Here is an 18649-nt window from a genome sequence, read left to right on the forward strand (position 1 = left end):
AGGCCTATTTCTTATCACATTTTCAATTAAACTCAACAAACGAAAGGAACTTACTCATATTTCATTATTTCTCCTTTTATTTAGAACCTTTGTTTACATTTTCAATTAAGCATGTAGCAAAATATAAAATATGAATGTATAAAATCTAAGAAGGTAAATAGAAAAACTTAAACTATAGTTGCAAACAAAATAAATACAGGCCTAAAATATATATATATTTATTTTTGGGGGCTTGCCTGTTTTGCATGTTATTTTGGCATTAATACGTGTCACATATCAATTTGCATTTGGTACCTTGGGTCGAGTGTTAGCACCAACTCACAAAACCCCCATTTCTCCACTGTGTAAATTGGGGCCATGTCTTTGCAGATGTAAGTCGTAACGGCAGCTGTTATCCCCTTCCATCTTTGTGATTCTTTGCCATATGGTTTGTCGCGGGCAAAAGCCTCTTCAACGTCTGAGTCGGGGGTTTGTTTTGAGCACTCGACTGTACTTTTTGGGGTCTCATCCATAGACTCTCTCCGTATTGTTTCACATGATTCTTGTGTAGGTGGTAAAAGAGGTTAGTGGTGTTTGAGCCTGTTGTCGGGACCGGCCTGCGGCATATTTTGCAGAGGACGGTTTTCTGGTCCATGTCAGACTTTTCATACCCAAACCACATCCATGCGCCCGAAGAAGCCCCTCTTTTTGGTATGTTCACTCTCCTCCATGTTTGTTTTTCTGTTGCAATTGGACGACGCAAAGCGTCTATCGTCACACAAAATATATTGTCATATCGCCCAGCCCTAATGAGATGAGTAATGCAAGATATGTAAACATTATTAAAGTGACTAGTGTTCCATTTATTAAAGTGACCAGTGGTTTCAAGTTTATGTATATAGGCAGCAGTCTCTATGTCAAATCAAATCAAATTTATTTATATAGCCCTTCTTACATCAGCTGATATCTCAAAGTGTTGTACAGAAACCCAGCCTAAAACCCCAAACAGCAAGCAATGCAGGTGTAGAAGCACAGTGGCTAGGAAAAACTCCCTAGAAAGGCCAAAACCTAGGAAGAAACCTAGAGAGGAACCAGGCTATGAGGGGTGGCCAGTCCTCTTCTGGCTGTGCCGGGTGGAGATTATAACAGCACATGGCCTAGATGTTCAAATGTTCATAAATGACCAGCATTGTCAAATAATAATAATGTGCTAGTGATGGCTATTTAACAGTCTGATAGACTTGAGATAGAAGCTGTTTTTCAGTATCTTGGTCCCAGCTTTGATGCACCTGTACTGACCTCGCCTTCTGGATGATAGCGGGGTGAACAGGCAGTGGCTCGGGTGGTTGTTGTCCTTGATGATCTTTTTGGCCTTCCTGTGACATCGGGTGCTGTAGGTGTCCTGGAGGGCAGGTAGTTTGCCCCCGGTGATGCATTGGGCAGACGGCACCACCCTCTGGAGAGCCTTGCGGTTGAGGGCGGTGCAGTTGCTGTACCAAGCGGTGATAACAGCCCAACAGGATACTCTTAATTGTGCATCTGTAAAAGTGTGTGAGGATTTTATGTGCCAAGCCAAATTTCTTCAGCCTCCTGAGGTTTAAGAGGTGCAGTTGCGCCTTCTTCACCACACTGTCTGTGTGGGTGGACCATTTCAGTTTGTCGGTGATCTGTAAACCGAGGAACTTGAAGCTTTCTGCCTTTTCCACTGCGGTCCTGTCGATGTGCATAGGGGGGTTCTCCCTCTGCTGTTTCCTGAATTCCACGATCATCTCTTTTGTTTTGTTGACTTTCAGTGTGAGGTTATTTTCCTGGTACCACACTTCTAGAGCCCTCACCTCCTCCCTGTAGGCTGTCTCGTCATTGTTGGTAATCAAGCCTACGACTATTGTTTCGTCTGCAAACTTTATGATTGGTTTGGAAACGTGCTTGGCCGCTCAGTAATGGGTGAACAAGGAGTACAGGAGGGGGCTGAGCACACACCCTTGTGGAGCCCCAGTGTTGAGGATCAGCGAAGTGGATGTGTTGTTTCCTACCTTCACCACCTGGGGGCAGCCCATCAGGAAGTCCAGGACCAGTTGCACAGGGTGGGGTTCAGACCCAGGGCCTCAAGCTTAATGATGAGCTTGGAGGGTAATATGGTGTTGAATGCTGAACTATAGTCAATGAACAGAATTCTTACATAGTTATTCCTCGTCCGGATATAGTAAGACAGTGTGCAGTGTGATGGCGATTGCATCGTCTGTGGATCTGTTGGGCCGGTAAGAAAATTGAAGTGGGCCTATGGAGACAGGTAATGTAGAGGTGATATGATCCTTGACTTGTCTCTCAAAGCACTTCATGATTACAGAAGTGTGATAGACGCAGTGTGTGTCTCGTGTGTGTGTGTGTGTGTGTTTGTGCTTGTGTGTGTTTGTGCATCCGTTCCTGATGCATCACCCACCAGTAGTTTCATCCCAGACCAGGAGGCTATCTGTCAGCAGGCCTGATGTGCATACTTGGATAAACAATCTGGTTCTCTCAGTTTAGATCTTGCACACATGTACGGCTTTACTGTTGTCATTAGTTGACTCCTTGCTGCTGCAAATGAACAGGACCAACAGCTGTAAAATGTCCCTTGGTATGTAGAACAATGAAAAGGGAAAAGTGACACATGGTCATAAACGTATTTTCAACATGCTTATAAATTGTCACTGACTGCAGTATCAATTACTTTCCCACCGGAAATCTCTTTCCCTAAAGAGAGGTGTTTCTCTGCCCTGCCCTTCCCCTTTGATTTAAATTGGAGCAATACTGTCGAGACGAGTCAGGGGACATATGGATTGGTCCCAGTATTATTAAAAGAGGGAAATGCAAGGGATGCGTCCCAAATGGCACCCTATTACCTATATTGTGCACTACTTTTGATCATGGCCCATAGGGCTCTGGTCAAATGTAGTTCACTATATCGGGAACAGGATGCCATTTGGGATGCATCCAATATCATTAGTGTGACTGCAGAGCCAAGGAGCTTCTCTGTAACTGAATGGATTTATTGTCTCTCATTTTCACTCATTAGAGCTTCATAATGAAAAGTATGGTTCACTACCAGCTGAATCACTACTCTCTCTGATTCAAGGCATTTTCTGCAGACATTTTACCTGCACTCCTATCCTCCAGACTCCCTTGTGTGTGTGTGTGTGTGTGTGTGTGTGTGTGTGTGTGTGTGTGTGTGTGTGTGTGTGTGTGTGTGTGTGTGTGTGTGTGTGTGTGTGTGTGTGTGTGTGTGTGTGTGTGTGTGTGTGTGCAAGTGTGTGCAAGTGTGTTTCTGTTCTTGCCACAGGCCTGTAAAGATGGCCAATTTGGTCTATATTGGCGAGACAAAACCCTTGGCTACAACCACTGAAATGCCCATTATCGTTTACTAAGCAGGTGCTGCGATGTATTGCTCCTTGATCACAATGCAGATTGTGTGTCAGCAGGAGCAATCGCAATCAATTTTTCAATTTGGTCTCCTGCCTGAGATAAATTAACAGATGTCGATTGATTTCCCCCTCCCTCCTCTACAGTCTACCGTCACACGGCTTGTTTACACCTGACAGCCAGGACTTTATAGCTGAGCACTTATTTGAAGTTACGCACGTTAAAATTAGCCATTTTTTAATTAGACTGAATGACAATTGGCAGGAGATTCGCTAAGCTGCTAATTTGACAAGTCTTACTTTTTCTTCTCTCTGTTTAACCTCCTACTCAAGCAAATTCCATTTGAATGGGAGAAGGGTGGAGTTCAATCAGTCTGGAGCAACCACCCTGGCCAAAGGCTATCCACTGCTTATCACAATGAAGCATGCACGCGTGTGTGTGTATGCGCATGTGCACGTGCACGTGCACGTGTCTGAGACTGGGATCTTCGACTTAGGCTCCCTCCCATAACAGTGTCTACATGACCTTTTATAAAGGGGGACAGGGCGCCATTTAGGACACATACAGAGAATACCGTGATTGAAGTCATATATATTAGATCTGGTTAAAAGCACAACTAAAGGGGTAAAACCAAAGTAAAGTCTAGAAAAATTACCTTTGTATTTGAAGTGTGAGGATCAAGGGGGATCTCTTCAACAGATGTGCAATCATATTTACCTTCCCCGCCGATTCAGCCTTCTATTTTTGCGATCACTTAAAACTCACTGTGATGTGTTTTATTTAAAACTCTCCTTTCTTCTCTTTCCCTCTGGCATCTTCGACAAACCCCCCTAATACCATCACTACGCCTGAACCCCTCGGCACACAGCGTTCCTCATGTCACCATCGGTGTCATGTGAAGTTTTCTTTGTCTTGCGATGGCTGGTTTTAAGCCCCTGCTGTGAGTGACAGGCAGGTAGAGACTGCAGGAACAGGTGACAACAAGAAAAAAGAGTCTGAAGCAAAGAGTTTATCACTGCCTGACCTGTCAGGGTTTTACCCATTGTCTCTGTGTGTGTGTGTGTGCGCGTGTGTGTGTGTGTGTGTGTGTGTGTGTGTGTGTGTGTGTGTGTGTGTGTGTGTGTGTGTGTGTGTGTGTGTGTGTGTGTGTGTGTGTGTGTGTGTGTGTGAGTGAGAGAAAGTGAGCCTCCTTTGCTCTAATCCTCCTGATGTCCATTCAAATTCAAATGAACCTCTGTGACATTAATAGGAACAGCGGAGACCAATGACAGGGCTTTCTCCAGTCAGCAGGAAGTAAAGGGAAGGATTATCATCGTCAGGACTATTATCATTAAACCTCAGCTAGCACTCTCTGCTTTCTCCCTGCTTCCTCCCTGCTTTCCCTCTCCTTTCTCTGAAAATGAACAGGCACAATGACGTTATTCAACCGAAAGTTTTCCAACTATATAGAGTAGATTCTGGCTGAATTGTGTGTGTTTTATGTGTGTGTGTGTGTGTGTGGCTTGATGGACCACTTCATAAGGTAATACACACATTAACAATTTTCTGCCTCTCTATAGTTTGACTTCATAATGATGGGAATAGAGCAATATTCCCAAAAGTACAGGTCAATCGCAGAAAACTGCTGTATTTTTAAAGCACAGGGCTGATATCTAGTAGGTGGAAATGTATGTAAAAATCACAGTTGTACAGTGGTGCCCTGTGTACATGGTTGTTTCAACAACATCGCAACAACTGTTGCCTAAATGTCAACAAAACACGTTGGCTCAAATGGTTTGACAAAATGTTACTACACATTTTTCGCACACCATTTTTAAGATAGCATGACAGTTTTGAATAGAGAAACTATATTGAACGAGAAGTCATGAGGATGAAATCATGCGTAGCAGACTGAGAAGCTTTGATGTACTGTGGGTGATAATGAAGATTTAACTTACCCATTCAATGTGTGAAAGCTTCTCCCATAGGCATATTCATCTAGACACACACACACACAGACATTTAATACCCAGAAGTGTTATTAACACAACATCTAAAAATGTTTGTGATGTGGTATATCATGTCTCCATGACAATACAGCCTGTATTTTGTATGTGAATCCATACAGTAGACCAATGGTACCGTATGAAACGTACCTTCATATGTACCGTCCATGTTTAATTTAGGAAACCTGGCTAGGGGAACAGACGGTTCGTCAAAGCAAACAGTACCAAGAGTATTCTTTTCTACCTAGAGAAACAGATCCTGTGTGTTCCGCAAATGGCACCCTATTCCCTATTTAGTGCACTACTTTTGAGAGGTGCTCATCAAAAATAGTGCACTATATAGGGAATAGGGTGCCGTTTGGGACGTACACCCTGTGTGTCCTTTAAGCCTGGATGGCAACACTGGTAGCCCCAGGTACAACATACCCTTCAACCTTCACCGCCATCCTCCACAACCACATTCCAAACAGTAGCAGTAGAAAGGGTTTGCCAGGGTGAGAGAAGTGACAGGATGCAATCAGACCTGGGTTCAAACAGTAGCAGTAGAAGGGGTTTGCCAGGGTGAGAGAAGTGACAGGATACAATCAGACCTGGGTTCAAACAGTAGCAGTAGAAGGGGTTTGCCAGGGTGAGAGAAGTGACAGGATGCAATCAGACCTGGGTTCAAACAGTAGCAGTAGAAGGGGTTTGCCAGGGTGGGAGAAGTGACAGGATGCAATCAGACCTGGGTTCAAACAGTAGCAGTAGAAGGGGTTTGCCAGGGTGGGAGAAGTGACAGGATGCAATCAGACCTGGGTTCAAACAGTAGCAGTAGAAGGGGTTTGCCAGGGTGGGAGAAGTGACAGGATGCAATCAGACCTGGGTTCAAACAGTAGCAGTAGAAGGGGTTTGCCAGGGTGAGAGAAGTGACAGGATGCAATCAGACCTGGGTTCAAACAGTAGCAGTAGAAGGGGTTTGCCAGGGTGAGAGAAGTGACAGGATACAATCAGACCTGGGTTCAAACAGTAGCAGTAGAAAGGGATTGCCAGGGTGGGAGAAGTGACAGGATACAATCAGACCTGGGTTCAAACAGTAGCAGTAGAAAGGGATTGCCAGGGTGAGAGAAGTGACAGGATGCAATCAGACCTGGGTTCAAACAGTAGCAGTAGAAAGGGATTGCCAGGGTGAGAGAAGTGACAGGATGCAATCAGACCTGGGTTCAAACAGTAGCAGTAGAAGGGGTTTGCCAGGGTGGGAGAAGTGACAGGATACAATCAGACCTGGGTTCAAACAGTAGCAGTAGAAGGGGTTTGCCAGGGTGAGAGAAGTGACAGGATACAATCAGACCTGGGTTCAAACAGTAGCAGTAGAAGGGGTTTGCCAGGGTGAGAGAAGTGACAGGATACAATCAGACCTGGGTTCAAACAGTAGCAGTAGAAGGGGTTTGCCAGGGTGAGAGAAGTGACAGGATACAATCAGACCTGGGTTCAAACAGTAGCAGTAGAAGGGGTTTGCCAGGGTGAGAGAAGTGACAGGATGCAATCAGACCTGGGTTCAAACAGTAGCAGTAGAAGGGGTTTGCCAGGGTGGGAGAAGTGACAGGATACAATCAGACCTGGGTTCAAACAGTAGCAGTAGAAGGGGTTTGCCAGGGTGGGAGAAGTGACAGGATATAATCAGACCTGGGTTCAAACACTGTTCGAAATCATTTAAAACACTAACTGTGCTTGATTGAGCTTGCCTGGCTTAATTGAACCAATAGAGCAGCCCTAAAATGGCAAACCCCGCCCATCTGGTACAGTCAAACAAAAGAATTGAAGTAATATTTTGAATAGTATTTGAACCCAGGTCGGAATGGTATTCCAATCCTATCCTTGCCAGACACATCATCCTCCTGCCCTATGGTATGCCAAAGCACTGGGTGCGTACAAGCAATTCAACTGAATACCACTCAATGTATACTCAGGCCTTATCAGAGAGAAACCAAATATACTCCAGGCTATCACAGGGCAACGGATGAGCAATTGGAACTCAAACAGTATTTGAATACAAATATATCAATAGTCCCTCCTTCAAGCTGTTCAAATCGCAAGTGGATGGACAAAATAAATAGTCTACCACAGTGAACGAACAACCGAGAAGGAAAGGAGGTACAAAATGCATGATACCATTCACAGAGGTACCATTCACAGAGGTACCATTCACAGAGGGACCATTCACAGAAGTACCATTCACAGAGGTACCATTCACAGAGGGACTATTCACAGAGGGACCATTCACAGAGGGACCATTCACAGAGGTACCTCATTCACAGAGGTACCATTCACAAAGGTAAAATGAAATAAAATCACACTACAAATACCAAATGAATCCATGAGACAATTCAGAGAGAACAAAATCACATCAGACAAAACTAATGTAGACAAAGATTTTTTAAACACATTTTAAAGGATTTGCTAGATAAGCCCAGTCCAAGCATGGCCCCTAAAGGATGTTGGAATCGATGGATGAGAGAAAATGTACTGTGGGCCACACCACAGAGACAGAGAGAGAGAGAGAGAGAGAGAGAGAGAGAGAGAGAGAGAAAAGTGTTATTTAATGCTGCGTGTGTGAGTAATAATGAAGCCAGAGTGAATCTCATATATGCTCATGCTCTCATCATTATCAATGGCCTAATCTCCCATAAACCATTCCACTAGACTCAACTGGACAGATTGTTCTGACGGATCCACAACTACATTTAACATTTCAGGAATTACTGTACTGAAACCATGAATATATTTATGTAAAAGTAAGTAGTGTACTGTAAATAGACCGCAGATTATCTTTTCCATTAGAAGGGAGAAGATTATCACCTCACTAATACAGAATGTAGTTTGCAAACATATACATGAATCTCTGAGCGTAATGTTACCTCCATAGAGATGTCACCTGTTCAATTATGCATACCACTTATCTTATGATGATCTAATACTTGCATGTATTCATTGTATAAGTGTATCTGACAGATAGAAATGTAAGGGCAGGTTAGTTTGACCCTCATCTTAAACTATATAAAACTCACCTAAAGAGGTTTGGTCCTGCAGGAACCACGGCTACGACCCTGTGACCTCTGACCTCCCGAGACTTCCTCAAGAGAGAGGGTCTCCAAAATGTTTAATCTTGTTCATGGAAATAAATGCTGCTGTTACTGGGCCCCTCTGGTAATAAGACGTCTCTGTCTATCCCCTGTTTAAGTCCTTCATTAACTTTATCTTTAAAAACGGGGAACCTTACTCTGACGGCGAGCGAGAAGGACAGAGGAGCTTTACAGTAAGCTGTTTCATCCAATTTCCTCATTTTCTAAATGAAACAGCCATATCGATGTTGACGTTGCCATGTCAGCAGTCAGCACAGTGTGGTCTTGTAGACTATGCCACAATGCCTATAATGCCTACTATATGTGCCAGTCACATGTCTGAGGTGATATGGAAATATGTCTAAGCTTCAACTGAAATGTACTTCAACTGGTTTCAAATATTTATTCATGCAATAAGGACTTCCTAACATCATCATTACTATTGTTTGATAGTTTGGGGAAATGATATCAATGGGCTTCTGAGGATTTTTTCAAACACACTGAGGGTTTCAGAGAAAACCCTGCCTGAGAAATACTCATTCATTATCCTCAGCTCTACTGTCGAGAACAGCCAGTAGCAGTAAAGTCGAATAAAATTAACTATGTGAGGCTAACTTTGGACACGACTGATATATGGAGCTATGGAGGTAGGTATCTGGCCTCTCTCCCAGACACACTGGCTGCGTCTACACAGGCAGCCCAATTCTGATCTTTTTTTCTACTAATTGGTCTTTTGACCAATCACGTCAGATATTTTCACATCAGACATTTTTCAGAGCTGATCTGATTGGTCAAAAGAGCAATTAGTGAAAACTAAAGAACAGAATTGGGCTGCCCGTCTAAACACAGACACTGTAGTGGCAGGAATGACTCAGATGATAATAGAACTGATCATCCTAATTAACATCATACATTGTATAAATAGTATGCCAATAGAATGTGTGAGGTACTAGCGAGAATCTGGCAGGATTTCAGACGGTTGGTTATAAGTCGGTTATGAGTTCTAGCTTAATCGTACCATAATGACACCGCCTTAATTGAAAGGAGAATAATATTCCTTTTTTTTTTTAACATGCAATATGAAAATGAGACATGGGCCAACATTAAAATAAGTAATCTCAAGTATGAAACAGCACACAAATAATAGTTAGATTCACAGAATATATAGAGGGGCTGCATAACGCCTACAAATATATATATACACATATACACAAATATATATGAAGACACCATTGCCCCAATAGCACAATTCTGCATGTTATTTTGAACTATATCTACTGGGGCAGATATCTTCTATTTTTAATCATGGTGTAATAATATAACCACTATGAACCGTCTGTCTGTCTGTCTGTGTATTGTCTTGTGTCCTACATGGTCCTGCAAAACTAGATCTCTCAACATGAAGGGATGACATTGACATGCTAGATGCTTGATTACTTGGGCTTACTCTTTTATGCAGACTGACAGATTGTGTTGTTCAGAACTAACTACAGTACACAGATCGTCACATAGATCCTACATCATACAAAATCACTCATAGATAATGTATGGATAGTGTAATAATTATCCCATTATACTTGTAACTAGACACTATCATTCATTCAATTTTTGACTAAAAAGCTTTTAAAATTATATACATCATTTATTTCTAAGAGCCTACTGTACTGTGTATCCAATGATTGGACTAATTTAATTTCCGTATTATGTTATCATGGCAACTAATAATTTATCATTATCCATTAAAATAACATTTAAAAATTCCAAAATACAGAGTAAGTAAAGGATGTAGTGATTAACTGAAATTCAAGCAGATGAACTCCTTAACAAGGCAGTTGAGACTTCCTTCTTCCTGTCCCATTGATTTTAATACGTTTTGATTTATTCCCGTTATAACCTCAGCGAGGCGATTACCTCAGCAGCTCATCTGTGTTATTGATACATTTCAGCATGAAATGTGTTTTTCCTCACTGAACGTTAAGCAGAAATTCAAGTGCCAAGTCTCAGAAGTCTCTATTATGAGATAATTAGTCATTATGATAATTTGCTAAAGTTTTGCTATTCCTTTCCTTGGTCATTTTAGCTGCGGGTTCTCCAGAGAGAACAGTCACCATTTAATGTTAATAACCTTTTTCTCCCACCCAGCTAAACATTCAGAAGAGGAGGACGCGGTGTCCTAAACCAACGAATATTTTACACTTAATCAAGAGCGGTGAGTGTGTGTCCGCGCATGCTTGCGTGTGTGCGCATGTGTGTGTCCTTGCGCACGCACATGTGTGCGAGCCTACGCGCACGACACCACGATTGCCGGTGGTGATGATCTTCATTAACCCGCTAAATGCCAGAGGTGTTTTGTCACAGATTTTAATGCGTTTATCAGCACAAATATGATGGAACTGTTTAAGGCCAAAACATTGTTTACATCTCTTACAGCAATACATCTGGCTACAGTACAAATACAAACCCCCTCCCCAAACACAGTGGCTGTGACATTGGTTTGTCCCTTACATTAATAGCTGTGCTAATGCAGGTCATGGTAACTATTCCTTACAGAAAATTCTCCCTGTGCAGTGATAAAAACCTACATTAGAAATTGTGCAAGATGAATATGTGGGATCAAAAGAGCTAATTTATTCAAAATGCCATGTCTAGTCCCAGTATCTCATTGTAAAAAGAGTAGACTTTCTGTCAGGTCAGTGTGGCACACCAAAAGGTCAGTGACCCTTAAGACGATAGGCTCCGGTCTCAGCTTACTCCTTATCTACACCTATATGGATATCGGTTGTATTGCCCCAACATTTATGTAAAGAAACCTAACCAGTAACCACCGCTCCATAGCGGTCTCTGCCCTCTCGCTACCCGGCTCTGCTCCTCTCTCCGGTCAACTGGTCATTGCAGCCACTATGTAGCTGTGGTGTGATGTCGCTGCCCTGTGACGCGCTAGGCGACATGTCCGCCTTGCTAATAGCTTTGTGATGGCCCCACATCGCTGTCGCTGAGCTCCCTGCCTGACTGGAAATGCACTGACCCCAGTCTGCAGCCCTGTCCGTCCGTCTGTCCACAGCCCTGCGCTGTGTCGCCCTGCTCTGCCTGCTTGGCCCCGCTAGTCCCCCGGTAGGGGAGTGCGTAAACAGTAATTGCTACATAAATTATGTGACACTTGGTGTCAGCGGTTTCTGACTGACTTCCAGTCAGCACGCTTATGTGTTGTTAGTATAGTTGGATACTAAAAAGAAAATACTCAGGTATAAATCTATTATTTCCTATGGTCAGAAAAAAACATTTAGGGGAAGGCCAATAATATAGTTTTTGTGTATAGAGTATATAGAATATTTTTTTTGATTATACCATGCTTGTGCTAAGTGGATTGAATATTATGATTTTACATAAGAGCAAAACAAAACATTACACAATCCCTGATGCAACATGTAAAATGAAATATATTTCATCCAGGTGTTGAATTGAATTTATACATTGTAGTAGTCTGGGCTATTTGTCACTGAGAGCGTGTCACATTTTCACAAAGATGGCAAATTGTATTAGTCTTTTGTGGTAGAGACTGCACCAGTCCCGAGGGACGACAGACTAAATCACTGTGGTGTGATTAATTAAAGCAGTGAAAAATACACAGCATGTCTAAGAAACTGCTGCTTACAGTAATGATGGAGTATACTGCTCTAAGGATCTCAATAGACTATCCTCAGAGGCTGATAAATGAAGCACAACTAAATGTAATTCACACAATGCACAGTTATAAAGAGTATAGATAGACAGACAATGTCTGTGGACAGTGTGTATAGTACAATAATCATACACATTACTAAATGACGTACAAATCAAAAAGACATTTGGGTACGCTTGTGAGAGTATGATGTTGATAGCACTCAGATACATAAATTGCAGAAGATCAAATTCATAATACATTGAAAATAATTCATGTTAATTATTTCCAACTGTGCATTACATTTCCAGGAATGTTTCAGGACTGTAGGTCAATATAATCGGTGATATGGTGAGTAAATGATGTTTCTATATTATACTACTGACCCCCTCTCCGAGGGTGTGTTAGGGGGAGTTGTGATATGTACAAAACACAATTCAAAAACGCATATAATACAACTTGTACATGTGTGTAATAGGACAAATATAAGCACCCACCAATAGAGATATATATATATATATATATATATATATATTTATTTATTTTTAGGACTAACCTACTTTCTGTGACTACTGCCTAAAATATTGTGGGAATGGGGTTTTACTGATGCATTTTACAACAATTACTGTTCTGCCCTCAAAGAACAATCACACAGATTATATAAAAAATGTTTTAATGAAATCAGGGAAAAATCTGCTTACATCTTTTTGAATACACACATAGATTTTAAACCATAGTCCATCTCTAAATAATCTGGAGCATTTGTGAGGGATTAACTCTCAAACGCCATGTCCAGATAATCCCAAAACGCTGCTGCCTGTTTTTGCCTTTTTGCCAAGAGGACTATAAAAAGAATTGTCTGTGCTCTCAAGATGATGAATGTGTATTAGAATAACACACAAAGTATTAAAGTCTCAAATCCATTATCAGTGAAAAAGAAAACTACAGCTATAATCATCTGCTGAAGCGTATCGCTTTGTGTAATTAATGGTGGTTAGATAGTCCTGACTGAAAGGGCATTGTCTCTTGGACAAAAAAGATGGCTGTCAACACAATATACAGGCTACACCACTACAGTATTGGACACCTCATTGGACCCCCCCCACACACACACACACAGGCTTCCATTGGCATAACATGTACAGTGTATCCTCAGTGTTGGTAATGGTGACAATGTTGTATTACATTCTACTTGCTAAGGGAGTCTATCATGTTGGACCACACGTTTCCTCAGAGAGAGAGAACGAGAGAGAGAGATAGCTCTAGTTCATTTGCAACCTGCCCCTAATGTCCCTTGCTATCAGACTGAATCAGTACAGGCTGATAAATTAGCCATTTAGAAACTCATAGTGAAGGACTGTGAACTAATGTGCACGTCATTGTGTGGTATTCATATGCAATGCTTAATGTTGTGTAACCAATTCTGTCATTTCCATTATGTAAATACATTTGCCTCAGCACTATATTTTATGTATTGTCTTTCTTGTCTCAATTACTTGGGCTATTAATATCTGAGGTTTATGGAAATGGTGTTCCGGCGTGGTCTGTTTGTAGTTTGATGACAAAGTGCAAACTGTTCATGAAATCTCATTATGATTTCAATTGTTGTCACAAACTTGAACATGCTTTGAGCATTCATCCACACTCTATAGCTTGGGATGCAATGCGCAGACACCTCACTCTGAATATACCGTAAGAACAATACTAAAACTACATTTCATTGCCATGACTAAGGTGTGTTACAATATTCATAAATACATATTTCCGACAAGGTGTATATCAAGAAATGTTACATTTTTAACACAAACAAAGATGTGCACCAGTAGCATACACTGCATAGTGACAACAATTACAGGCACTGTAGGAAAAATGTCCCTATTTCAGACAAACTCACAATTCACCAGATATTTATTTAATCACCTTAGATGAAAATTACTACTCAGAAATCAAAGCACACACTAGCAAATCCATACAGTCCCCTGTAACTGTCAGTGGGTGTGATAAGGGTGAGGGTCCTGCCATGCTAACCTGTCTGGGGGAATGAGACTGTGTAGTCCCCTAAAACCAGCTCCTATGTCTATAAAAAGCACATTCTTTATTTTGCCACAGACTAAAGTAATGACTAACTCATTGTCTAACTCATGCACACCATTCAATCTTATTTACTTACACTTTATATTTTATTCCATCATTATTTCCCTGATGTTTATCATTTCTTGGTAAACAAGCCATCTGGTCAGTGTTGTGCATTATAATGTTATTTATCTGCTGTGTCTTGGATGTTTCCCTGACCCCTCTAACTGAGCAATGACTCATCTGTAACCTTCTGTCAGCATTTCCAAGTTCTTGACACACTGGCTTGTTTTTAAAGGCCTCCTGTCATTTTACTCCTTATCACCATAACACAGTGATGATTTTAATATTTCACATGTCTGACGGCTGACATGTGTGTATGCTTCATGGCACTAGGGGATTAGTTCACTATTTAAAGACAACATGTGAAATATGTATATTAATGCACATATTTTGACAATAATATGCTAAATGTGTTATAGCCTAACAGTAGTTCACAATTAGAAATGTTTTGAACCACACTTCAGAAATAAACATTAACTAACACACAGGGGCGCCACGCACCCCAAAAAATCTGACGGGGCCCAAAGTAATTGAGGATAGCTCGGGGGTGGTCCGAAGGGGGGCTAGACCCCCCCATCTGTAAATTGGAGAATTTAGAATTTTTCAAACAAGCTAACTACTCTAACTTGATTGATAAACTGAAATGGCTTCTTGGTAGCTAGCTGAGGAACTCTGTTATCTTATATTGAAGTGGAGTTGAGTATTGATAAGTGGTCACACGATTTGCTAGCAACAACATTGAGTCACCATCAGTCAATACGACTTCGATATAAGACAACAGAGTTAAGCGTTCCTCAGCTACTTGGTAGCTAGTTATGAGGTTAGGCGATTAGGAACCAGTCGCGGTTCTAGATCATTTCAACTGGGGGGGCCAAGCTGGGGCCAGTTGTACTGTTAGAGGGGCCAGTTACATTAATAATGGATGTAAAAAAAGAATGATAGCAAAAAATGTGTTATGTTAAAATTATTTAATACTCCACATTTAGGGGGGCCACAAGTGGCTCCAAAATTGTTGTCACAGGGGCACTGCCCCCCCAGAACCGCTAGTGTTGGGAACCTATCTGGGTTAGCTAAAGCCAACTTCATTAAATTGCTAAGTGGCTAGTAGTATTACAGAGAATAAAACATTATAATTGTAAAAATTATTATAATGTTAATGTTAATAATACCCCTGTGCCCCCTATTGGCAAGATGTCTATCCTAACACACATGATGCTACTACATTCCAAGGTGCTGGGTGATAGCCTGCATAATATTGCATAAGGCTAGGATGCATAATTTATGTTTGAATTAAATGTATAAAGATAAGAAAAATAAGCAGACATGTTACTAAAATCTGTGTAAAAGGGTCACTGAAGTGAATTTAGGATATGTCACTGTCAAATTGCGTATTACAATCTATGGTCTGGGCTATACAGCATAATTGGAGTCAGACCTCAAATGCATGTTTATTTAGTCATTCTTGTGCATATCCAAGCCACATCCTACTCATGAGTGTAGAATGCATTAATTATTAATCAAAGGGCAATAGGACTACAGCGTGTGATGAATTTAAACGTGTTAAACACTTTGGATTAGGCTACTGTGTAGACTATAGGCCTAGCTAGGCACAAGTTACACAAAGTGGATAAAATATTGCAAAATATTGCTACTGAAGTGTCTGTCATAATATGGGCTACATTATCCTGAGGTTATTTTTCTTTTTGGGAGGTCATTAGGGTAATGTGGCAACTTAAAAACCGGTAAATGGATGCGCTGATGTCACGCGCTCTTTGTTGAAGCATGGCAGAGAAAGCTCTCCAAACGTTTTCCTTGTGAAACGAATCCCAATACCTATATGCTACCATTAAAACATAATCCATGGCGTTTTAATGACTCAAAGCAAACAACATTGTTTGAATGAAGCTAAAACTTCAACTTTGATTGGTGACTATGCGTCATGATGGGACTGGTCATATGTTCTGCTTTGTGTGCACAAAAAAAAGGAAATACGTCAATTATTACACATGTTTAGGCTAATATTTGAAATGTCCAGGGATAGAATTGTTTTCTAGTACCTAAACCTCGTGCGCTACGCAGTATAAGGTTGTCATTGCTCTCCGCTACAGACTCCAAGGTGCGCGCGACCTCTGCGTTTGACACGCTGTAAAAATAAAACATAAACATGTATATAAAAGTTTTTACCTTTTCTCTTTGATCTTCTTCTCCTTCTCCTTTTGAACTTGCATTTGACTTGACTGCTCGGAGTTCCCGGGGTGCGGGTGTTGTTTTCAAGAACTGATGCCATGTAGTGACAGTGGAGAAACGCGCGAAATAACTTGTTCTGCTTCTTCTTAGCAGTTCGTCATATAAAACAGTCCTTGGTGACGGTGTGGATCATTTCAGACTTCTCTTTATTCCCTTGCCGAACTCTTCTTACCAGGGAGTGTGTGCGTCTCGCTGCTAGAGCTCTGTGAGTACAATTACTCCTGCAACTCCTGCAAACCTCTGTCTCGAGAGCGACGGTTGTGTTTTCTGGACTGCGCGAGAGCTCACACTGGTGTGATGCCGCCTCCCCTCGCGCAGGTTGTATGTAAAGCGACGTCTAGTTTTCTGCACCTCTGCGAATTTTGCCAGCAGCCACTTTGAATCCAATCATGCAGGAAGCCTATCTATTTGCTACCGCAAATTCTAATTAGACCCAATCATGACTGACTCCTTGCTGTGACATCACGAGTAGCTCCGCCACCAACCGCCTGCACAGAGCACGCACCCATTCTTTCCTTCTTCCCTCACTGTCTTGCAAACTCAGCGCCCATTCGGGCTGAGTGATTTGGGTGATGCCTTTCTCGTCCCCCAGGACAAGACATGACAGAGAGGTAAAGATCTGCCTGTGACAGACAGGGTTCTTCATGGTTTGTTTTCACTGTGTGTCTCCTTACATTATTGTCTGTTTGTGTCCATATTGTGCCATGTAGGATTATTGGGATTCTGAGAGGATTATGATTATTATGTTTTTTCAAGAAACTCTCTCGCTCTCTCTCCATTTCATTCTTTACCAAAGTGTAGTTTCTGTAACATCTGGGGTTTTGAGGATTTGAGGATGATACATGCAGTAGGATGCATAATGTGGAATTCATTGACTTTGACCCTGAAAATGTTAGGGACATGTATTGAAACTAAATCGATATTGTTATTATGCAGTGTTTCTTTTTTATAATGTATACAGTCTCAAGAGGCATCAAAATAAGGCAGGGGTGTGGTATATGGCCAATATACCACCGCTAAGGGCTGTGGTATACCCAACGCAGAGTGCCTGGATACAGCCCTTAGCCATGGTATATTGGCCATATACCACACCCCTGTGCCTTATTGCTATTGTAAACTGGTTACTCAACGTAATTAGAGCAGTAACAAGACATTTCTTGTCATACCCATGGTATACGGTCTGATATACCACGTCCGTCAGCCAATGAGCATTCAGGGCTCGAACCACCCAGTTTATAAGAGACATTATATAACTGTATATATTATTAACATACAGCATTATCCAGTTCAAGACAGCGAAATGTTCTTACATTTTTGTAACATACTTATATCATACATGGAGTGGGACAGGATAATATACAATGACTGCATGTTATTCTGTGTAAACAATTATTACTATATATGAGGGCTTGACAGATTCATTTCTTTGTTTTGTTTACTCACACACTTGGGACTGTATAGTCAGTGCATAGGCCAACGTAATGCCATTTCATTTGTTTTCTGTGTTCTATTTAGGCCGAGAGGACAGAACAGCAGACGTTATATGACTTTCCACTTCGGAGGTAAAAGTGTTCTGAGTTCTGACAGGTTATTGCCACTGAAAAGTTTGAAGAATATGACATTTTGGCATTTTGTGTTAAAGCACAGTGTTGAGTCTTTCAGAAAGCATTATGTGCTTTCTCTAGCTGGCGGACATTTTGATTCCCCTAGCCCTCAGTGCTCTGTGCTCTCTGCAAGGCCAGCTGTATGGTGAAGGTGCTGTGGTGCCAAAAACAGTGTACTATCATACACAAATCACACAATTTTAACTGCAAGCAAGAGCACAATAACTCAGACTATGTAAAAATACTGTAGCACTACCAACTGTTTCACAATACTGTATTATAATATCCACTACATAATGACTTTTTACAAATATGTTTAACATGGGAATTAAACTAACATAAAAACAAAACAAATATAACCTAAAATCAGAACCTAAAAAACCTTGTGAAAGTCAGTGATCCAAAACATAAAGCAAACCACCAATCACATTGCCTAATAATAATGCTGATGTTTTCCTGAGAGAAAAAAAATACACACTCAAAACATACATCAAGCAACATCATGAAGGTTTAACCTTCCTACTCCAATTTATTTCAGATCTG

General features: G+C 41.3%; 1 protein-coding gene across 1 annotated transcript in view; it reads right to left on the reverse strand.

Annotated features, from left to right (window-relative positions):
- Window positions 1-16729, reverse strand: part of adarb2 (adenosine deaminase RNA specific B2 (inactive)) — a 201372-nt gene extending 184643 nt beyond the window's left edge. The window contains exon 1 of the mRNA XM_029699121.1: window positions 16440-16729. Coding sequence (XP_029554981.1) covers window positions 16440-16542 — 103 coding nt within the window. The 5' untranslated portion in view covers window positions 16543-16729. The remainder of the gene's footprint in view (window positions 1-16439) is intronic.
- Window positions 16730-18649: the final 1920 nt, after the last annotated feature.

The sequence above is a fragment of the Salmo trutta genome, chromosome 2, assembly GCF_901001165.1.
Source record: "Salmo trutta chromosome 2, fSalTru1.1, whole genome shotgun sequence".
Classification (NCBI taxonomy): domain Eukaryota; kingdom Metazoa; phylum Chordata; class Actinopteri; order Salmoniformes; family Salmonidae; genus Salmo; species Salmo trutta.